The sequence below is a fragment of the Fusarium redolens genome (assembly GCF_020744475.1).
Source record: "Fusarium redolens strain MPI-CAGE-AT-0023 chromosome Unknown BKA55scaffold_10, whole genome shotgun sequence".
NCBI classification, from domain to species: Eukaryota; Fungi; Ascomycota; class Sordariomycetes; order Hypocreales; family Nectriaceae; genus Fusarium; species Fusarium redolens.
Genome location: NW_025763673.1, coordinates 452,624 through 476,178, shown reverse-complemented (window position 1 = coordinate 476,178; position 23,555 = coordinate 452,624). Strand labels below are relative to the sequence as shown.

At 48.2% G+C, this 23,555-nt stretch overlaps 3 protein-coding genes across 3 annotated transcripts; 2 read left to right on the top strand and 1 right to left on the bottom strand.

Annotated features, from left to right (window-relative positions):
• Window positions 1–2,492: 2,492 nt before the first annotated feature.
• BKA55DRAFT_571523 (uncharacterized protein) lies at window positions 2,493–3,793 on the bottom strand (the record flags this gene model as incomplete). The annotated part of the gene is made up of 2 exons (XM_046193078.1): window positions 2,493–3,511; window positions 3,762–3,793. The coding sequence occupies 2 exons, from the start codon at window positions 3,791–3,793 to the stop codon at window positions 2,692–2,694; spliced, it is 852 nt and encodes a 283-aa protein (XP_046047937.1). The 3' UTR covers window positions 2,493–2,691.
• A 9,134-nt stretch (window positions 3,794–12,927) lies between these two features.
• On the top strand, window positions 12,928–14,137 carry BKA55DRAFT_595044 (uncharacterized protein; the record flags this gene model as incomplete). The annotated part of the gene is made up of 3 exons (XM_046195744.1): window positions 12,928–13,216; window positions 13,267–13,672; window positions 13,723–14,137. The coding sequence occupies 3 exons, from the start codon at window positions 12,928–12,930 to the stop codon at window positions 14,135–14,137; spliced, it is 1,110 nt and encodes a 369-aa protein (XP_046047936.1).
• Window positions 14,138–21,064: 6,927 nt separating this feature from the next.
• Window positions 21,065–22,877, top strand: BKA55DRAFT_646120 (chromate transporter-domain-containing protein; the record flags this gene model as incomplete). The annotated part of the gene is made up of 4 exons (XM_046197208.1): window positions 21,065–21,190; window positions 21,318–21,365; window positions 21,417–21,538; window positions 21,595–22,877. The coding sequence occupies 4 exons, from the start codon at window positions 21,065–21,067 to the stop codon at window positions 22,829–22,831; spliced, it is 1,533 nt and encodes a 510-aa protein (XP_046047935.1). The 3' UTR covers window positions 22,832–22,877.
• Between the last annotated feature and the right edge of the window lie 678 nt (window positions 22,878–23,555).

The window sequence follows — 23,555 nt, the reverse complement described above, 5'->3', positions numbered from 1 at the left end:
ACCCCCGCTTTGGCTGAGGTACATGGAGTGACTTGGAGGGCCAGAGGAATCAACCCCGCCCATTTCATCATACATTTCATCATACATTTCTTCTTCTTCATTCCCTACGGCCTCATGGCTTCTCAACAAGCCTCCGACCTAGCGGTCAACGCGTATGACGATAGCTGTATTGTTGTTGCTAATAGCCGCCGTGAGCAGCCGGCTGATAATACCTGCCGACCAATCAAAGCTCCGGATCCCTCCCGCGGCTACCGTTTTCGGCCATTGAAGCTTCCAATTCGGGCCCCTAAGATCACAGCCTTGCCCCAGGAGCCGCTGTTGCTATTCCAGAAATTTGTACCTATTTCGTTAGTAGAAAGCTGGGCCTGTTACACGAATAGCTGGGCTAGCCACGTGCTTGAAGAGGCTCGCTGTGGCCGTCGTACATTGAAGCCACAGTCACGGCTATTCCAATGGAAATCAACCTCTGCTGCAGAAATCTATATATGGATTGCAATCTTCATTTATATGAGACTACACACAGATAAGCAGATCAAGGACTATTGGAAGGCTTCGCCCCTAGGGAAGCAACGCCCTCTTCATCCAATTACAAAATGGATGACTTACACACGATTCCAGCTATTGTCACGGAACCTTCGCCTTTTTGACCACACAACTATCGATAAGGAAGCTTCTATTGAGGATTATAGCCGAACCTTTATCCGGGTTAGGGCCTGGTCTGACCATATACAGCAGGCGTCTTTAGACTTCTACATACCAGGCACATCTATTGCTATAGATGAGTGTATGGTCCGCTTCCTAGGGAGAGACTTAGAGACAACAGTCATACCTAACAAACCTATCCCTCGAGGCTTCAAAGCTTGGGCTGTGGCCCAAGAAGGCTATTTCCTGCGGTGTCTTTGGCACCGGCCGCATCGAAAATACGGGCCCGTAGAGGTCAGGCCTGCTTACCGGCGAAAATCACCACAGGTACGGAAACAGCGGCAAAGACGGCCAGCTAGGAAGTCAGAGAGAGCAGAGCATCTAAATCCTACCCAAGCTGTGGTTGTTGCCCTAGTAAAATTGCTGCCAAAAGCCAGGTATCACGTATTCCTAGATAACCTATTCTCCTCCCCTAACCTCTTCCGCCGGCTCCGTGAACTAGGGCACGGAGCCACAGGCACAGCCCGTCAGAACTGTGGCTTCCATGAACCCCTAGTCAAGCTGAAGAAGGTTGACAACACAGCAGCCGCTGACCTTGAGTTCAACTACCTTACGGCAGTCCCTACGAAGGATAACCTGGTCAGTTAGAAAGACAGGATCTCTATGATTTCCCTTACTAATTTGTCTTTGGTTAGGTTAATCAGATCATTTGGAAAGACAACGCTCTTGTGTTATTTTTATCTACGGTTTTCACAGGCGTTGAACGTGTTGACCGCAAGAGGAAGAGACCGACAACAGACCAACCGTCAGCACGGCCAATCAAGCGTTTTTTTGGTGCCGAGCCTGTGAAGGTTATTTCTATCCCGTCAATTGCTGCTATCTACAATGAACAGATGAATGCTGTGGACCAAGGTGACCAAAGGCGAGCCTATTGGAGCCCTGACCGCCGTGTCCGTAGGGGCAGCTGGAAGGCCCTAGCTTGGGACTTCCTGCTAGAAATAGCCCTGATCAATAGCTTCATTTTACAGCTTAAAGGGCAGCCACAGTGGAAGCCTATAAAGTCACAAGCTGACTGGCGGCAACACATTGTGGATAGCCTCATTGCTAAGTATCAACCTGACAGTCAGTCAAGGCAGAGATTTCGTACTAGAGACGAATTTACGCCTGTAACACTGCATAATTAGGTCCGAAATAAAAACCCCTCGCCTTGTAAAGCTTGTAAAGGAATACGGGTTGGAGAGGGTCAGCCGCAGCCCTTACAAGCTAATACAAATAATGGGAATAGGGGCAAAAGGGTTTAGTCACGGTACGGCTGTCAGGAGTGCAAAGTACCCCTATGTAAATCCGGGAATTGTTGGGACTTCTATCACCGCATAAATTAGGTGGGGCTGAATGTACCTTTCATTTGATGTCCTCTGGTTGGCTAGACCCCCCTGTCCGGTACGCAAGTGTAGGCTTATGACACTCAAAGAGATAAGTTTTGTCCGTGCCAACCCGGACGACCCTGAGATTCTCCGATGTTTTCCCGAAAAATCGCCTCTATATTCTACACTTTCTGTCCGTGCACATTGATACGGTAACCAGGTTCAACAAGAACAACCTGTTGTTTATCTACTTTTATCCGTGCGCACTCATGCTTCTAATCTCTCACTTTTATTCCATTCCTACCACCTTTCACGGGGCAATTAACAAGTCTCCCTCCCTTTCGGCTTAGCTTTTCGGAATGATGCGCTAGGCTCTATATGGGTTAGCAGCTCTACGCTTCTGAAAATGGATGGATATGCTGACTGCTAAATTCTGATTGGCTGCAATACTTGTAGCCGACAGCAAGATCAACAACTTGCTAGACGAATATACCAACAAGGAATAAAACCTTATTAATATATAAGTAAAATAAACTTAGAGACCCTAATATATGCTTACATCTCATGCTTAGAAGTTTTATTGTAGATTTAGTGTCTAGTTTGAGTCAGTTAGTATATGTTAGTCTCTTCTAAGATTCGAATCGCCCCCGTACTGAGTCACCAGTTATTGCAATAGAAATTCATGTCATGTACTTGAACTCGGAACTCCGGTAGAAGAACTGGCTCTCGCGGCTCCGGTGGAAGAGCTACCTCTCCGTCCTTGCATAACATCGACCAAACGGTTCAGGATACTGAACTCCAGCTTGAGTTTGACGCTATATGCAAGAGCTTTGTAGCTGGTCTGGAGGCTGTAGAGATTGGCATACTCGAATGCAAGGATGGTTATGTCGAGGATAACGACCAAAATGCTCACGCCAATCAGATGTCGCATCACGTTCCTATGCCCATCGCGTCCGGTAATAGCGGTGACTCGCAGGAACTTTGTTGTTGCGAGAATATAAAGGCCCGATATGACCAATTCTTGAAGGAAGAAGATTGTCACTTGGATCTTTTCCCATACTGAATATGGGTTAACGAAAGGGCCTGGGTTAGATGAATTAGAGCCGTAAACCAGAATGGTCGTCGGTACGTAACAAATAACCGCGTCGACATAGATTGCGATAAGAACAGCCCGAAGAATCCTCGGATGCCGCAGGACAAGGTGTAGTCGCGAGTATAGGACCATAGACTGCCCCGTTACCATCGGCCACCATCCCACGACTATCAGTGTGACGTATATGTACGGATTGGTCTCCGGCCGAAAGTCTTTGAGGATGAAGCCGATAGTGTATGGCAATATACCCCATGTGGCGGCGACAAAGCTCCAGAAATACAGCCCACCCCATCTCTTGAAAGTGATAAAGATACTGTAGTTGAGTTCGATGAAATTGTACATCGCAATAGCCAAGAAACAAGCAATCACAAAGGCGTTTGGTCCAGTGAGAGGGGCTTCTCGGGCCTGGGGACTATTTCTTGGTATCATCATCAGGATGTGCCAAAGAAAGGTGAGGTATTTTGATGGTTCCCTGGGCCAAATGTGCCGAGTGCTATCGATGGCTGCGCTGCCGTCAAGCCGGATTGGATGAGCATCGAGACAGGGTGGTAATTGCCAAGCGAAGTGTTGAGCTAGGCCACAACGCCCGCTCGGTATCGTCTCATTCAGCCAGGAGGGTGAACTAGGTGAGTTATAACATAGCAATTGTGATAACGATTCACCATGAATGCCGTTCATCGATGTTCAGGAGCATATCGTCATATCCTCAAATGGGCGGGGTATCGATGAGGAAAAGCCACTTGGGCTAGCTTAGAAGGCATGAACCAATGACACTCACGGGAATGACCATCGCTTGCAACGTTACGAATCTCTAATTCGTCATACAAGTTACTGGCAAGCTTTTAAAAAGCGCATCTGATTTAGCTTGAGCAGTTGCGAAATTTAGTCGAATTCTCTGCTTCGAGCCGTGGTCATGAACAGGAATGGGTAGTAAGTGGCGCTGAAGCGTGACCTCGGCCCCATTACATATACGAGATCGTCGGAGAAGCGAGCGTTCAATGGATTTTCATTCGAATCATGTCTTGAAGCAATTTTAAATGTGTATAATTACATCTAACGTACACGATAAGCGAGCGAAACAGCATACTGTGTGGCTAAAAATAGCCTACCCTAGAGTATTTAAAAGTTTTAATAAAATAGTTAAAAATGCGCCTGGTCCTCCCGCTGACGGGTAACAGGCTCGCTACGATGCGCCATTTGTGTCGATGATATGCTGGATAGGATGGTCTGTTGACGTTCTTGCAGAAAAAGCATTCTTGGAAGGGGTAGTCTAATTTCGCGTCGCGAATACCGAGAACCTTAGCCCTCAGGACTCAAGCACGCAGTGTTGCTAATAATATAAACAATACGATATTGGCAATATGAACCCCCTCGCAATATTATTGTATTGTCAAGGGGTGCATATTGTATTATCCAATATGAACATGACTCGTATTATATGTATTGCCAAGAAGCTAATATATTGGCAGTGTGACAATACATGCAATATATTCCACGTGACCCGTTCAAATCTCGTCACCCTGGAAATCTCGTATCGGCACTCCAATGCCTCAATTACATCACTCCCAAGTCGATTTCGACGGTCTGTAATCGTTATCTTCGCCCCAGAGAAGAGCCGCTCCGGCTCCGCAGACATTGCAGGAATTGACAGTATATCCACAGCCATCTTACTCAGGTTCGGGTAGGTTTTCTGCTGTGTCTCCTCTAGCCACCATGCGAGGGCGCTCGTAAAGCCATAAACCCGTTCAGAGTTGCAATGTCGCTCATATTCGTCCATGGTGAGTGACGGCTGCAAGTGCTTGTTCCTCCAATTCAAGAACTCGTTGGTGGTTGTCGATGGGACCTCGCAGAGAGGAAGCGATGGTTCCATAGGTTTATATTCGTTCCACAGTGTCTCAATCAGCTTCTTTGACGGCTCAATCCACTCTTCTTTCCAGTTCTCCTGGATGTAGTGCCATTTGTGCGAAGGATGAAGCACAATAGCCGCAACGTACGCAGGCGATTCTTCAGTAAGGCGGTAGTACTTATCCAACTTGGCCCAGCCCGAGTTGTACATTGGTGCCATCACCGGATCATTCATAGTTGCCTCCTTGCCGGCTTCGAATTGTGCCAGTACGAAGTCCATGGCCAAGAGGACATTGTCGAGTGTTGCAAACGATGACTCGAGAGCTTTGGTCGTCATCTTCAGCTTCTCCAGGAAGGACTTAACCTTCTCCAAGATGACCCAGTCCTCTGGAGAGAGCTCATCTCCAGCGCAATCTGATTCCATCCATTTGTTGAAATAGCCGTCAATCGCATCTCTGAGGTTCAGGGCCACTCGCAACATGTTATACCACGAACTCCATCTTGTATCGTTGTCCCGTGCGAGCTTGTGGTTATGGCTCACGGCAAGGAACTTTTGGCCGCGCTGGACACTGCGTTGGATGAAAACGACGAAGTTGTGAAGCTTGCCAAGAGGCCCCTTCTTCCGCCACGCTTCAATATGTCTTAGTGTCACATTATGCACGCTAGGATCGTCGACTTCGAGTTTCTCATCATCGGTGATGAAAAGAAAGGCTTTGGCAGCGAGGTTGATGATATGACCTTGGCAGCGCAGTCGGTGCACTTTGGGGTCGTATTGGATGTCATATCGGCGTAGGAGGCCTGCAGGATGTTAGGGCCACCAGTCAGGAGAAACAACGAGTCATTGTGCTGACCAAGCGAAAGGGATCTCATCATGGTGTCATTATTCCCAGCATTGTCCATTACGAAATAGCCAAGCTTGGAGGCAAAGCCCCATTCATCTATCACATTCAAAACAGCCACGGCAAGATGAGAACTGTCGTGCTCACTGTCGATATCTTTCAACGCCAAAACATGGTGTTCCAGCTGACCGTCTTCTGTGACATAGTGTGCGACTATGCCTAGGATGGCCAAAGAGTTGGGAGAAGTCCAGAGGTCACAACTGATGTGAATTCTTGACTTGGCCGACTGTATGCGCTGTTTGACCTTCTCCTTCTGGTCTTCGTACTGCCGCATGATCCATTTTCTGATGGTCTCATGAGTGTCTGGAAGCCAAGTATCGACATCTTTATTGATGTAGGCCAAGAGTGCCCGGAACTCTGGACATTCCACCAGCCGAAATGGGAGAGAGCAGGCCGTAATAAACCTCACATATAAAACTTCGAGCTGGTCAGGGTTGATGGAATCACCGGGTTGATCGTTGAGCCGACGACGTTTGTGGGGATTTTTCCTCTGCCACAGCACGAGCTCGTTCGAGAATCGTTCGTATCGTTGTCACTTTAGTCGTTCGCGGGGCTCCTCTTGGCAGACCGCGGCCGTCAGGAGGAGGGTCCGTAAGGTGTTTTGCAGGAGCCGCAGTACCCCCAGAACAGGCCAGGCTTGCAAACAAATAAATCAAATCAAATCGGGGGCCTAATTTGATTTGATTTGGATACTAAAATTGGCGATTTGATTTGATTTGATTTGATTTGGATCGATTTGGATCTTATTTGGATATCTGGATAACCCCACTTTTCTCCCAAGACGATATACATTGAGCAGCTCCTATGAGATCCGCTTTGAGACGCCCTCTCTGAGCCGTGACCATTTGCCCGGCGAGGCTGAATATCCGCTCTGGCTCGGATGACATGGCCGGGACTGAAAAGAGATCAATTGCCATCCGCGACAGACGTGGATACTGGCGCCTTCGGAGAAGCCAGTATTGAATCGGGTCATCCACTAAACAATCGCCTGGATCGGTTGTGGCCACCCACTCTGCATACTCATCGCGCATGGCAGACGTCGAAGGCGCAGGCTGAGTACTGAGCTTCCTGATCGAGGCCATAAAGTCATCCAGGTCCGTTGTCTTCCTTGCAATAGTCGGCTGCTCCGGTAGCGCATCCTGCTCGACGGAGAGCTTTCGATACTCCTCCCATAGCTCTTGCACTGCTGCCTTTCCTCTGATTAACCAGCCCGGATGGTCAGCCCACTGCGACTCGACAGTCGACCAGCGAAATGCGGGATGGAGGACAAGCGCCGCGAGGTAGGCAGGGCTATCCTCGGTAAGGGTGTAGTATTGGTCCAGTTTCATCCAGCCGAGGTTGCAGCCAATCCGTAGGTACGGTTCCTCGTCTCGTTCATGTTGTAACTTAGCCTCTTCCAGATGCTTCAAAAGCCACTCCATCGTTAGTAGAACCTCCCAAATCGCGCCAAATTTGCCTTCTTGAGGTCGGCCTTCCAGGCGCTTGGTCGCAATCTTTAATGGTTTTAGGATTGCCAGATACTCTGCAATTATTGACCAGTCCTCAGCGGTCATCTTATCATCAACAATCGCAGGTTTCTTGCGGCTCTTCTTCGGCATCGGTTTTATCCCGTTCTGTGTCCTCCTGGCCACGTACTGGTTCCATTCTGTTACCTCCGCTTGGACCAGAGAATCGAGTGCGTTCCGAAGCAGGTAGCTCCGCTCCATCATGGCTTCAGACGAGTTCCAGCGAGTAGCGTTATCGGTGATGACGTCGTAGGTTGTTTTGTCCTCGAGGCTTAAGGCGGTGTTCTCAATAGACTGGAGCTTGTGCAGCTTCTCAATGCGCTGACCGGACCTTTGCACCCAGTGAATAATATTGTGCAGTTTGCCTATAGGACCCTTTGATCTCCAGAGTTGGACCTCATCTTGGATTTCCTTGTCGGCTTGACAATCCTCTTCAAATGCGTCGACGTCCGTGCCGAAAAGAATGGATCTAGCGACGAGATTAATGATGTGACCACAACAACGAAGCCGACGATGCTGCTTCTTGAAACCCAATTCAATACCCAGATCTTCAAGACACGTGTCGTTGCTGCCCGCGTTATCTGTGACAAAGTACCCAGTGCGCTCCTCGATCCCGTATTCATGTAGTATCTCGCTAACGCGGTCGGCAAGGTTTTCGCCGCCGTGGCGACCTTCAATCCGTGGCAAGCCTAGGAGAAATGTACGGAACTTCCCTTCATCATCAAGAAAGTGCACGGTGAGGCCGAGCAGAGAGGTAAGCCTGCGAGACGACCACGCATCAAAGGAGATATTAATGCGGCTGAGAGAACGGCCAAGTAATTCCGTCACGACGCCTTTATGACGACTGAAGGTCCGAACAATCCATTCGCGAATCGTGCTATGGGTGGGAAGACTTCCCGAATCCACGATGGCACTGTTTGCGTACGCCATAAGATCGCGAAAGTATGGGCTCTCAAGCTTGTAAAATGGGATATGATCGCATGCCACCCAACGTATGAGTAAATGTTGAAAGCGGGCAGGTTCGAATGATGCTATAAATGCGTTCATCAAGGCTTGATCCTTTGGCCGATGAGGGTCTAGGTCAACCATGTCGAAAAGAGTGCGTTGTTTCTTCCTCTGCGGTGGCATGGATCCGTCTTTATTGATACGGTGGATATCTTCCATATGACCGTTTGCTTGGCTCGTAGATGCAGCGTCGTACATGTGGGTGATCGTAGCCTTCTTCTGGTGACACATTTTGCAAAGCCAGAATCGGTGACCGGAGCCGTCTTTTTCGATATCGAATCCGTGTTCCCATACCCACCCTGTCCGCGGCCTTCTTTGATGTTTGCGAATGGAATACCCCGAAAGGCGATTCCAGTCGATGCCTTCATAGCCGATATAGTCGACCGAAAATGATGCGTCATCCGCCGCTCCTCCTTTGGTCTCTGACGAACCGAGGTCAGGGCTATCAAGGAGGCTAAAAGCAGTAGAAGGAGCACTGGAAAGAGCTCTTGACGCCTGGTCAGTATTCGCATATTGAACCATATCAAATAAACCACGAGAATTATCGTGAATTGCCGATCGCTGTACAATATTCTCAGACCAGGCCACTTAAGGAGTAGTGGGGTGTGTTCATTGCAAGGCCGACATAGGCTTAGAACAAACTGATTTCGTATGCAGCGCGTCGCAAGGTGGTAGGAAAACAGAATTTCGTGTAACCTTACGCGACGCGGGTAGGGGCGTAATGACTGGCAGTGATTGGGCCAGATCACAGAAGTGGGGCTTATCCAAATAGCCAGATATCCAAATAAATCTGGACATCGCGATTTGATTTGATTTGGATAACATTATGGCCCATTTGATTTGATTTGATTTGGATAGATTTGATTTGATTTGAATAGATTTGGATTTGATTTATTTGTTTGCAAGCCTGGGCACAAAAGCATTTCGCGTAGGCACTTACATATAAGGCAAGAAATCTCGGGGGCAACAGATAGTAAAAAGGCTATAAATGGACTAAAATGCGGCAGGTAAGGATTCCAAGGAATATGGCGCAGCGGAATGATACCGCTAAACTTTGGGACTCTATATTGAGCCTGGAACACGATGCCATACTCCTTACTGATCGACCATGTGAACGACATGGGATTAGAGCGGGGCATTGCGTCTGATACCATAATCCCTCGTTACTGGACTTATTGAGATGGTGACTTTGATCTTTTGGACCCACACATGTTCTCTGATATCCTGGACTTTGATCAACCCAGCTACCCATTTCCATTGTGGACTGAATGATGTGATCCGATATGAGGTATACAGGATTAAAATTGCGAACCCATGATATCAAGCATTAGCAAGTCGATCTCCGGACTTTTATATACCATGCTTGCGAGGTTGGGTGGATTCATTTCAAGATAAGAACAAGCACGGTCGGCCGCGGTACTCGGCGCGTGATTTCCCGATGAGACGGAGAGCAAGAATACGATCGAGAATGATAAAAAAGCCTATCAATTAAGCACATGGGAATTGAAATCGAGGGCCCATGTTATCATCTCAGAGAATCCACAAATGGGCATTGGACCTTGTATCTGGACCAGATCTGATGACTTAGGTCGGCAAACTGAGCCAATGATTTGCTACCAAGATAGGATACGAATATTAGCGCGGGTTACACGCCGAGGCTAGAACCCTGCACTGAACCAGGTCCAGGTGGACGATTTTACAGCCCGCAGGGATATTACTTGTTAGTGCGTTACTTGAGGCAAGTCCCTATACCTCTTTATCTACTAATTTAATAAGTAAAATCTTATATTATATATAGATATATTAATCTTTAATTCTTTACCTTATAATAGCCTCGCTAATTAGCGTTGGAAAATCCGGGGATCCCCCTTCCCTTCAGGATTCAGACTGTTAGTCTGAAAGTCCTAGATTTAAAGTTCAAAGTCCTAGATGAAATCATCTAGAGATATAAACCCGAGAAGAACTCTCATCTCAATAAAAAATAAAAAAAAACCAAGTTTCATAAAAAAAAAAAAATATATATATATATATATATATACTTTCACCCAGCACTACTGCGCAATATAAACAAAAATTAGAAGTTACTATCTAACCTAAGATATCTAATTAGGATATATAATTAGCCAGGAGTAGTGGGTTTGCAAGTGATATCCCTGCGGGCTGTAGTAGTTCTACCGAGGTCTTGGTAACTGAGTAGCCGATCAGTGGATGAGTGATGCATTCGAGAGGATCTGGGTCGTGAGATCTGCTATAAAAAGAGGGGAGGTTATCTCTCCTCGATATATAGCATGTCACTGACTTCCTCAACTGAAGAGATTTTACGTTGGGGCCAAATTGGTTCCGGACCTTTAGTTCTGAAGTCTAGAAGCTTGAAAAAATAGGTAGTATCAAAGACTAGAGAGTCATCAAGTTTCAGGCACGCAATGGAAGGTCATATGTCTCACGCTGACCAAGTCCATCCCCCCGACGATTCGCGAACGTAACACCACTGGGTCAGGTCTGTTCGATATGCTGATCTCTGCCTCTGTAGCCCGGTTACACACGTTCCCGAATGTTGGGTCCAGAGATCGTCAGTGCTGAATCCGGGGCACGACGGAAGTCAAAGCGCAACAGGGGTTGAGAGATTTACTCTCGGGAGAGTGAGGATAAAGTAACTGAATTTGCTGCTCCCCGGAGAACTAATACCTAGTCTGAACTTTGTTGCCAGAAGCCACGAGACAGAGAACGAATGCCACGTTTTTGCGAAGTGAGAGAATGTTCTGACAGCAGCCCTATGGAATGACATTGGAATGATGATTTCATCTGGCAGAGAAAATATTAGCCAGAGACTAAGCTACCAGGGGTTAGACTGCGTCGGCACAGTCGAGTCATTAAGGATCCATTCTCATCGCCCTTCAATATTCGAACAAGGTCGACTCAACACCAAGAACGCCACCCTGTACAATGAATAATGGGCATTTCTCGGCATCAGTTGCTTCTTTTGGGAGAAATCTCTGTTCAGCGGTCTGCCTCGTCTATGTGCGCATTTTATGGTTGACTTTGTTACCCACCAGTAAGAACTTTTCTTTGTCTTCTTTACAACGCTTAAAACTCTAAAAGTCTCCAACAAAACCAGGCGTCAAGAGCCACGTGTCACCGCAGCGAAGCATGGCATCTCTTCACACCAGAGATAGCATGAAACTCTTCCAAGTCATACTCTTCCTTATCCTCCACAGATTTGACTCGTGATGATCGTCCTCACACCGTAAATGTTCGGGTCGTGTCAAGTTTATCATGACTACTATTCGGCTGCTTCGGATTTCTGTCGCCGAGTTGCAAAGCTTAACAATACTTTATCTAGTTAGACCTCACAAAGTCCAGGGGCATGATGTTGACTCGCGCTAGGGTTTTTGAACCAGCGAGACACATTCGCCGAACAATTCTATGACTAAAGAGCCGCCAGGTGTCAGACGCCAATGTATTAGCGTCGCCTCAAGAAATTATAGCGCTCGCAGGCTTCTCGAAGCGCCTGCATGTGAATCTCCAACAGCAATAACATTTATACTTTCGCCGAGAGCTTGATTCATGTAAGTTTTGTACTTCGAAATGTTTGGCTAACTCGACCGTTGAGGCCGCCCGCGAACAGACATGGGAGATCTACAACGGATATCGCGATTGAATCAAATCTTGATCAGAAATGACTGAATCAAAAACCAAGACACTAAAGTTTCAAGTTTTCTAAAAAAAAGGGGGAGCCCCACGATTCCCGTGATCTGCATCAACACTACAGAATCTTAGCGGGGAACTGACTCAGTCAATGTTACACCGACGACGCCTTAACTCAGGGGATGAGCATCGGGCTCCAATACGATGGGAGTGTGAGAGATATTGAGGCGGTGATTCGTGTAGGATTGAGGGTTTGATGGTAAGGATTTGGCCTGAAACAACTGGTGAGATGGGTTTCTGGGCATGATGACGCTTAGACAGTTACTATCACCAACAGCCGACAAACTCATCAATCTTCTGGTGTTCTTTACCTCATGTCTCAAATATATCCATTATCAGCACCCACTCCATCTAATTACTCTATACAAACAGTCTTGGCATGCGATATTTCCATTGAAGCCAGGCTAGCTATCTTAACTATCACCACGATTCAGGGGTCACCTATGAATGGACTTCTCGTCTGGTCTCCCAGCTTAGCCTTACAACTTGTCGGGGCGACAGAAAGACGAGAATCCTATTCACCCATTCGGTATCAACTCTGCTGAAACCCAGTCTCATCCTTTATGCCCCCCGCCTAGTTCGGCATCTTGCTAACCTATTTGGTTCAGCACGCCGTTGCTCAAACGCAAGCCACCAAACCGCCTGGAGCCTCCAATAGAGATCGGCAGTACCTAGAAAAAACAGGGGTCTGTTAGTCAGGGAATACTAATCTACTGACACTACGGCATCTGCTGTAGATTCTGCAGTTGACAATGCCTGTTAAATCCATAAGGAGCCTCCGCCGGGTTTGCTTTTTTCTGGCGCCTCCCACATTCCTTTTCCAGCAGCTGCTTTTCGGTTCGGCTGCAACACCAAGACCTGACTTCAAGATGACAGGAAGAGGGTTTCTTGTTCCTGACAACTATGTCGACGATCTTCCCAATGAGACCGACATGAACGTCGCCTCCATCGCTTGGGGCTTGTCGTTGGGCGTTACACTCTTTAACATCGCAAAGGGTATTCGACAGACGCGGTCTGCGTGGAATCGCAGGAAGAGGATCACCAGTTATGTCGCGTTGATTTGGGCCGAGGTCATTTCGAGTTTTATCCTGGGCGTTATGTGCTGGTTTTATCTTCGGGGTGACATTCCGCCGAGCATGCAGTTCTTCTTCTTTATCAGTAAGACGAGCCAGATATTGAGTGTTGGGATATGTGCTAACATTGTATAGTTGTTTGGTGGTCAACACAGGTCCAGTGCCTCATCCAGATTATCATCAACCGAGTATCCCTATTAATGGTGGTTCGATCCAACGGCACAAAGCTCAAATGGCTCTGCTTCCTTATCCTATTCGCCGTCAACATCAGCGTATTTTGCATCTGGGTCCCCGCTCGACTTCAGATTAGCGAGTCTTATATCCACCTGAACGAGATCTGGGATCGATGCGAGAAGGTCATTTTCGCTCTTATGGATGCTGCCCTCAACTTTTACTTCATCTACGTCGTCAAGCAGCGACTAGTTGCCAATGGTCTGCAAAAGTATACTCGACTCTATCAAATGAACATGTTCTTGTGTGGTATCTCGATTGCTCTGGATGTACTGCTCATCTGCATGATGTCTCTACCCAACGGCTTTGTGTAAGTCCAATACCATGGAAAAATATCTCGTATTTGCTAATTCTCTCTAGCTACATTCAATTCCATCCTCTCGTCTACCTCCTCAAACTTCAAATCGAGATGAACATGGCCGATCTTATTGGAAAGGTCGTCCGAGCCGGCAACAACGATCCTCGCAACCACGACTACAGCTCTCGATCACGAACGACGGGAACATCTCGACCCCACGGCACACGATTCGGCCAGACTCTTGCTAGCGCGCATCACCGAACACACATCGAGCTTGGAGAGGAGGATGAGTACGAGCTCAAGGAACGTGAGAAGATCGAGGGTATCAAGAAGACTGTCGTCACGCAGATTGTACATCAGGGTCAGCAGCAGCAGGAGGATGATGATTCTACTGCTGAGGATCAGAACGATAATGCTGTTAGCGAAGCCAGCTCGACTAAGCATTTGCATCACCAGCGCAAGTATAGCGTTGTATAGATCATTATCCGATAGAATATTGGATGCATAAAAGAGAGGAGAGAAGTCCCGACTAGAACAACATTTATATAGATTTTTTAATGTGTAACGAAGTAGCCAAACGGCTTATTGATCTTCATGTGTGTGGTTCACGATTGGTGTTTTTGCAGACTGCAGCCTTGACGAGCCACGTATATGTATACTGTGGTGAACTTGTTGGAGATAATTCTTATATGATACAGATGACTTGCTCAGTGAGATTCTTGGATATGAGTCCATCGGATAGCGAATAACTGGCCCCGCGCCGAAGTTACCGTGTGATTCGGAAAATTCGGCGAAGTATCCAAGCCATCGAAATTCTACCTTCAGCAAAACGCACTTAATTTAGCCGAAACAATGCAAATTCTCGGCAACCAAATTAAAAACTCTCTAATCTGCAGGGACCATCATGACTCTCGCCTTGGATTCATCCGCGCGTTCCCTGATTTTAGCTGCAAGCTAAAGGATCTAGTTCCTCTTCCCCGGGCCAATTGTATTTGGTGTTGCACAGCCTTGTTCAGCTCTTGAAGTGGCATCGTCTGTGCCGAAAGCAATGTCACTTCGCCAAGACGAGAAACTTCATCATCATTGCCCACCAGTTTCTGGTTTGAGGATCCTGCCAGGCTGTAATGGATACGCCTGTGAACTTCAAGCTGCCGAAGTTCTGGACCCACGAATTTGCTGATAACGCGTGCGCAACACGGTTTAACAACTATGTAACAGCAGCGGATGGCGCATCTCGACGCTGGTTAATTCACGGTCTTGTGTGCTACGTTCTTGGCTCCTCCCTGCTCAGCCCATCACGGAGTCTGTTAAGCATCATCAATGCCTCCGACACCGTTGATCCCCAGCCCCTCACTCCCCAACAGCAAACTACCGACCCATCCAGCGCTTCGACCCAGGCTTTAAACCAATGGGCGGGACGATGTTGATCAGCACGTAGACATACATAACCAGCTCTACTCTTCGCAACGACAGGGGCACCAAAGACGATTGACAACCATGGCCCGAGGTCCTCAACTCGCCACACCTCAAGACTGAAACGAGTCTCCAGCAATACCTCGACAAGTCAAGCAGATCAAGGCTGCCTGTCGCTGACAGCATTGCCACCGACGCTGGAGCGCGGATTCGAGCGTCGCGACTGAGTGAAGGTTCTTCTTGGTTGGACCTGAAGGTCATGGGAGCTCATCTGCCTGGGCTGTCTGTGAATGACACAAGTACCATGGGAGCAGGTTGACGAGTTCAACAATAATACACACAGCACCATCCTCAATGCTCAGAGTTGGATCTCATGGATTCCGTGTTCAGTGCTTTTGCTGGCCCGTGGTATCAAAGGTCATCAAGTGGTTCGTGCGACACCATGCTGTGCGCCAGTCGCAAGTGTCAATGGGACTGTTCAGATGGTTCCGACGCTCCAAGAGAGGCACACGGTGGTGTCTATTCAACCGCCAGTGCTGAGGATGCTGTCGTGGTTTAGTCCATCCTGTCTCGGAGGCACCTGTGTGGTTTGAGTCAAGCTTGTTGGCGGAGGACTGCAGCTGGTGTTGGCATGAGAGAATGGTACGTCGTGATGATATCCAATCCAGCGGCCGAATCACGGGAACTTTTTTTTGGGACATCGCCGTGTTCCACCTCGACTATTCTCATCGACGCATCTTCGCCTGCTTCTCTATTCCATTCCAGGTCATCGACGAGAGAGCAGCAACAATCAGCCACAAAAGCTTCATTGACAAGACCTCAACAAGAATGGACCTCGTGTTGCCACAGTATGCCCTTGCGTTGCTTGATATCTTTGAGTACCAGATCTACCAGGCTGGCCCAATCAACCCTCCAAGGATGCTCTCGAAACTTCATCCCACCCCATTCATCCATCTTGATCTTCCTACATCCTTATTGTCTCTCCCATTTTAAGTTAAAGAGGAGACCCCTGTCGGATGGTGAAGTACCTCGGACAGCGTCATTTGCGGGGGAAATAACATGGCGTCGACAGGGGTCAGGAGGGCAGCCAAGTGAAAGAGGATTTCAGTGACAGAGCCGAAGGTGATTGGTCAGAAAAAAAATGGAAGTCGCCAAAAGTAGTGATGCAATTTCTTGTACACGTACGTACGTACGTACTGTATTTTAGCCGCTGTACGTACGTACAACTTTATTGTACGTACAAATATGTACCATACAAATTTCCCCCTTCCTTTTTAGGTAATACCGGTAACTTAGTAGGCTTCTCACGGTCCTCGTCTTCTGCCATTCTGGCCTCAAACCTCTGATTCCACCTCAGTGCCAACCCCCAATATATCACCCGTCGACTGTAATACACCCTCCCACTCAAAATCTCCACTGGTGGAGGCCATCACACCATCCATCCAGACCTTCTTGCCCTGCGCATTCACAAATAACTCGAGATATGAATCTTCGAGTTCTAGCCAGTCCTTCTCCTCAAGATCTGTTGGAGATCACAAATGTGAGACGACCAAGTCGGTGGCAAGGTATGGAACAAGGTGGAACATTCCACGGAGGTGGTGCCTGTACATAAACAGTAATTCTCCTACTGCATATTTTGAATGAAAAAAAGAAGTATGAATCTTCCCTTTTCAACAAGATCCGCCCAGCGCTTTTTATGGGCGTACTTCTGATCCTTAAGGCGATCTAATACGCGGTCGTTCATAAAAATGAAGGCCTGCATGTCAGCGTGCATGGGCGTAAGGCGATTTCGAGCTTTCGTGTGTATGAAACTAATAGCAGAGAAACTTCGTTCTGAGGGCACAGAGTTCGCAAGCGTGTTCATTACCTTCACGGCTACCCTAGCCAGAATCGAGCCCTGGTTGAGGAGGCACTGCCACGCCATTGCTGGCTTGAAGCCATCATCGTATACAGCGCTGTGCTTATTAAACAAGCCATCTGGGCCGCCTGTACGCATTCGGAAGTGTGTGAATTCGGAAAGGGCACGGTGATATTCGTCGTCGTTTTTCAGCTGTTTCTGCAAATACTCTTGTACGCGCGCAAAGACGCTAGGCGGCAGTTTCGAATTTGGACCTGTTGTATCAGGCCGGAGGGCATCAGCGATCCAATGTATATCGTACGTTTGCTTATCGAGCCGGGCTTTGAATATAGCGTCAATGTCGTCCCACGGAATATCAGGAAACTGATCAGCCTCTCCCATCTCAGACCATTTGCTTTTGATTTGCAGCCAGCGATTTACAACGTGTGCGATTCCCGCCCCATCAGCCTCGGAAGCGTGTTGAAATTCGTTCACGGGTTTTAGCACAGCAATCGCAGCCTCCAGTTTTAGCCAGAAGCTGTTGTCTTTGATGATTCGAACCGCTTCGGGCAGGAGAACAGGGCAGTCTTGAGATTGCAGCTCATCCCGTACATCTTTTCGAATAGACCAGTCTCTGGCAGGGTCTCGAGAACGGAGGAGGGAGAATAAAGACTTGTACTGAGAACCCCAGCGTGTAATTATACTATTCGGAACGAGCGAGTTAGTATATCGATTTCTCAGTCACAGCTAATGATTTACCGGTACCTTCTGATCAGCGCGCGAGTTACTCCGTTCCACCTTGTGCGTTGGCACATTCTCAATCTTTGCAATTGTAATTTAGACCGTGAGAAGAACTTGAGAAGGGTGCTGACGTTATTACAGAGATCCTCAAAGAATGGAAGAAGAAGGATATCTTTAATTAGAAGCTGAAGGCCGTGAGAATCGCATAGAGAGAAGTTGATATGTGAGAGCTCTGGGAATCTCCCTAGCAAGCCGTGTACAGAGCGCATCGTGTTTTCGGTATCTGTACAGATAGAATTGATTCTGGAGAGATCACCGCCGCACAGTTGCTGCATTTCTCCCCATATCAGCTTCACCCAGTTCTCCGCTGTGTGCTGTTCGTCTCCCGTGTCAAACGTTTTCCAGTAGAAGGCTGGGCCGTCTGGTAGCTGTACCGAGATATTAACGATTCTGTGACCCGAGACATTATCGGAAGCGTCAAATATGATGTTGAACCATTCTGAGCTGGTAATGCGTTTGAAAACCTCGTCATAGAGTTCCTGATAGAAGTCGGGAAAGATTCTCGTGATGGCGGCGCGGCTAGGAGGCTTCCAGCCAGGCTTAATGCGAGTGAAGAAATAACGCCAACGGCGGCTCTCGAAGAGGCTGAAGGGCCGACCGCCGGCGATTACAGCAGCGGCGGCATCATAGGCGTAACTGTGACTCTCGTCCTGCGAGATATGCTGAATTCCGACCTCGGTTATCTTCTTTTGTATAGCTTCTGAATATGAGGGAAGATAGCCAGCGTTATCTTGAGCTTGACGCTCTTGTCGCTGCTTGGCTTGCCATTTCTCACACGCAGCGAGATGCTCTTTCGGCCTCCCAACAGAGGTCGCTGCAAAATCCTTTTGGCAGTGACGGCATCTGTATCGCTTGCTTTTCTTGGAGTTAGAGCGGCCGAGGTCGATAAACTGTCGCCAAACGAAGGCAGCATTAGCTTGGGTGGGCGCCATCTTTTTGGCGATACCTTCAATTGGGAGAGAATGGCAGAGTGTGTTGAGCTGCTCAGCCAACGGAGTTTTTGTACAGCCCCCCGTATTTGTACAATATGACCCACAAATTCCGCTATTAGGAGTATTGTGGATCCCATTGTACGTACATAGTACGTGTACGTACTTTTTCTTTCTGTACGTACGTACGTACAACACGGTTGTACATACTGTACAACATCACTAGTCACCACAGTTAAATTCGAGAGATCTAGCTTCAAACCCAACTACACATCTGAGGCATGACGATCCACGAGCCATCCATCAGAGATACGTCAAGTCTAGAGAGGATTGGTATAAGGCTCAACCCCCAGGAGCCTGGCTTGGTAATCGCCAGTATCGAAAAGCAATGGGCTTACCTTTGGGATACCCAAAAGCAAGCTACAGTTGGTGTCTTGATTATAAGCAGATGGGGAGGTGCTGCAAAACCTCGACGGGTCGCAAAGAATGGACTAAAGAAGAGATGATGGCTTACTTAGACTGGGATAAAGCAGAAGCTGATCGAATTGAAGCACAAGTAGCTGAGGAGACCGAGAACGGACGACTGTTTACAAGCAGAAGAGGTATGGGCGAGCTGTGGAAGATAGCTCAGCGGGATATCGATGAACAAGAAGCCTTGTATGCTGCCACGGAACAGGAGGAGAGTTGTATTGTAGTTCAGTCCTAACTTTAGTAGAGTTTATAATGAGCTTATAGCTCGGATAAATCAAGACTATACAAGTTAAAGTCAGCGATTTGCTTTGAGTAAAATTAGTGGTTGATGGACTTCAAGTAAAACCACTCGAAATACCGCATCAACTCATGAAATTCGGTAGCGCCTGTGGATACACGCTAGGCACAGCCATTTCACCCATTTGACCAATAGTAATATTTAGCAAGCCATCAGATCTTTATTTACAGCTAGACCAATTAAGAAGCTAGAAACAGGCAGGCGCGTATCCACAGGCGCTACCGAATTTCATGAGTTATAGCGGTAGTTCTAATCCGATAGCGGAGTGAGCTATACTAGATATGGTAACTCGGACGGGACTCGTCTAGTTTTAGAAGGACGGTACCCGTCCGCCTATTAGCCGCCGGCACTAGCAGGCAGGAAAGCCACATGGAACATCTAGATCTGGTGTTCTAACTCCACTTTAATTAATAATCGAAACTTAATTAATCCTAGCCTAGGATTCAGATTCATTGCATCGCTAATTAATCGCCCCGATTAATTACATCACTGGTTTCGAGTTACTCTGGTAAGCTAGAAGTGCAAACAGCATTTTAGTCCCTTTATTTAAGCGCGACATGCTAGGTGGTTGATAGGTAATTGATCAGGTAAAAATGATGTAGGTTGAGTGGTTTTCCGCTCACTGGCCTGTGTGGCTCATGCGCTTGTGGAGTACGTTGTTTGAAGTTTTATGATGATAATCTGGGCATTGATGGGTAAATGGGGTTGGCGTAGAGTTTGTGCGCATAGTTGTACCGGTTAGTGGGGGTATGGAGTAAACCTGGAGGGGACCAGGGAAGGGTCCACGGAAGAAAGTTCAGAGATAGGACTGTGCGTGCTGGAGTTCTCTTGGTTGAGAGGGGCTACCCACTCATTTGATGAAGCTGAGCGTGTTATGCCTTACGGGATAGGGAGGCAATCACTGTTAACAAACACCGGAAGCTGTGGCGAGGGGAGAAACGGACATTTTGCGAGCAGTTCAGCAATGCTGCTGTGTATTGCGAAATGTCGTAGCGCTCCGCTATTTTAACTCGGTTGACTAGGTGGCCTGCTCGGCGTATGATACAATACATCATGGATGCTTCAGGCAAGCTACTGCTGGAAGATCCCGTCGAGCTAATCGCAGCCTCGGCCTGACATTGTCCCTGCAAAGCTGTTTGACCAATCACCTCTCAGGTATGACAGGGCCCCAGGACAGCCATCTAATTTGACCGTAGCCAATCATGGTTTGGGTATGACATAGTCCCGACCAGGTCTTAGTGAGGGCATCCATTGCCTTCGGCCCTCAGAGCCCCTGGCCGCCCCTCTGTTCTTAATTAAGTAATATGCTGATTGGTAGCGCCGGTGATCAGACGGTAATCGCCAAGAAAATGTGATTCTCAGATTCTCATCCAGCACCCACGTGCTGCATAGAACCATGCGCCATTGGCTAGCGCCAAGAACCACTAAAATGAGTTTCCTTCAAATGGTCCATTAGTGTGTAAGCTGTACGTTTACAAAAAAGGCCATCCATTACTACTTGACCAAAAACACGTTCTCTCCATCGGTTCATATGCTTTCTTCTACCGATTTTTATTTTATTACTGCGAAGCACTGGAGGTGTCCTACGCATACGAAGCGAGCCAGTAAGGAGATAAGCTCTTACAATTCGTCTAGCTGTGATGGGCCACAGAAAGATGGCGATCCAGCAATCAGCAAGACTCAATATATCCAACCTTGGTGAACGGTTCTGGAACACCATTCGAGAGAATTGGTATCTGGGTTTCACTTCTTTTGGAGGCCCGCCGGTCCACTTCAAGATCGTGAGTGACACCTATTTCCCCGGAACCATCCTCTCCTCTACTCACGAGCCAGATCCCATGCTAGATCGACTAAACTGAATGTATCGGGGGCAATACAGAGCCGATGGTTAATAACATTCGACGGTAGTTTCATGACAAATTTGTCGCTAAGCTTTCATGGATCGATGAGCAAATGGTAGGAACTTATTTCAGGTGATTGAGAAGCTTTATTGCTGACGTTGTCCAGTACCAAGAGCTGTTCAGTGTCTGCCAAGCATTCTCAGGCCCTGGCAGTACTAAGATGCATTACTGCATCAACCTTCTCCACGATGGCTTCCTTCCTGCTCTCTTCGGTTTCCTCCTCTGGAGGTACGTTTCAGTCGCCCGATCCTGGAGTCCAAAGCTAACAAATTGGTTGAAATTAGTCTCCCCGGGGCTCTAGGGATGTATGGACTTTCCATTGGAGTCTCTAACATTAGAGAATCCCTTCCTCGAGCCGTCTATGCTCTCCTTTCTGGTCTCAACGCTGCTACCGTCGGCATTATCGTTCTCGCGGCCGTCCAGTTATCTGAGAAGGCCATCACTGACAAGATGACCCGCATTCTAGTTTTTCTCGGGGCCTCAGCCGGCATGATGTACAATGCGCTCTGGTATTTCCCGTTGTTGATGTTTCTGGCTGGCGTCGCGACGGTTGTTCATGACTTTCGCTGGCTCCACCGCCCTATCAAAGTCATCACTGCAAGCTTCCAGAAGAAGGCCAAGCACTCTCAAAATACATCAGAAGAAGGTGTCGAGATGCAAATCCAACGGCAAGCCACCGCAAGCAATGGCCACAAGGAATTCAACGCAGGTGCTGGGCCGTCCAGCCAGGGCAAAGACGGCAATCGGTCGGGTCGGATCGATGAAAATGGCACTCTCCCACTTACTGAACGGGAAGCATCGGCGGTCGAAGATCAGTCTCGGATAGTCCCTCAGGAGCGACGCCTCAACATCAGCTGGAAGTTCGGGGTACTTCTTATAGTCCTCTTCCTGCTCTCTTTTATCGTCGTCATGGTTCTACGCGGTACGCTGCCCCATAAATCACGTCTATACAGTCTCTTCGCCAATATGTACCTCGCTGGTACTATCATTTTTGGCGGTGGGCCCGTCGTGATCCCGCTTCTGCGGGAATATGTTGTCGCCGAGAACTGGGTTAGCCCTCGCGATTTCCTTATTGGACTCGCCCTCATCCAAGCCTTCCCAGGACCCAACTTTAACTTCGCGGTTTATCTTGGCAGCCTGACTGCCATCAATGGTGGATATAATTCCGCTGCCGGTGCAATCCTCGGATTTCTAGGTATCTTCATTCCCGGACTGCTCACGGTGCACGGGACTATGGGTGTCTGGAGTGCGATACGAGGGTGGAGATGGGTCAAGTCATCTCTCCGAGGAGTCAATGCGGCTGCCGTTGGCCTTATCTACACTGCCGTATATCGTCTTTGGCAGATCGGCCATATCGATGAAGGTTTCCAGCAGGGTACCAGCCTGGCTGTGGATCCTTGGTGGGTCGTTGTGACGGCCACAAGCTATGTGGGCGGCTATTGGTTTGGGGTGAGCCCGCCCGTTGCAATTGGTACGGGAGCCATCATGGGTCTGATTTGGTATGGTATTGTCTCAGACTAATGGGCCATTTGCTTCTATGTTATGGCAATATTCTATTGGCAATAAGGGAAGAAAACCATGGTATCTAGCCAGTTAAAATACACTTTGCTTCCTTGAGTAACTTGGGGTCTTCAGCTGTTCCAACACCAGTGGCCCCACTCCGCTTAAAGCTTGCTTCCTAGATTACCGGTATTCAGGCCAACTTACGCGGTTCGGATAGTTGGCAGGCGTCGCTACAGCTGTGTGTCAAGTCACGCTAATGGCTTCTTCGAGGTCGCTCGTCGCCCCACTCCGTCCGTTGATGAAGCAATCCATTCCTTCGGCTAATTGTAACTTATCATCTTGCAGACCGCTTTAAAAGGCAGCCTTGCTAGCAGCCCGTTGTCATCGCCGACCACGTTTCCTCGTCTCGGGACCCGGCCCAAGAGCATCGCCAAGCGTATGATGCAAATTTGGCTTTAGCATCGACTGCCGACCCCTCCATTAACGACCTTTATAAGATTACCTGGGGCCAACGACGTTACGTTGCTGCATGCCTCCTAAATAGGAGGAAGAGTAGGGGCCGGCGAAGCTGGATTGGAAACCATGGTTGGTTCCTGGCAGAATTGACGAGAGACATCTAGCGGGGATATCTGGTGTTGCCGGCCCTGTGATGATAAGGGCATACCGCGACTCTTCAATGCTCAGTCGACATCTTCGGCACAAGCTCATCTTTACAAGTTAGCGATTCTTCCCATTTTCAGGG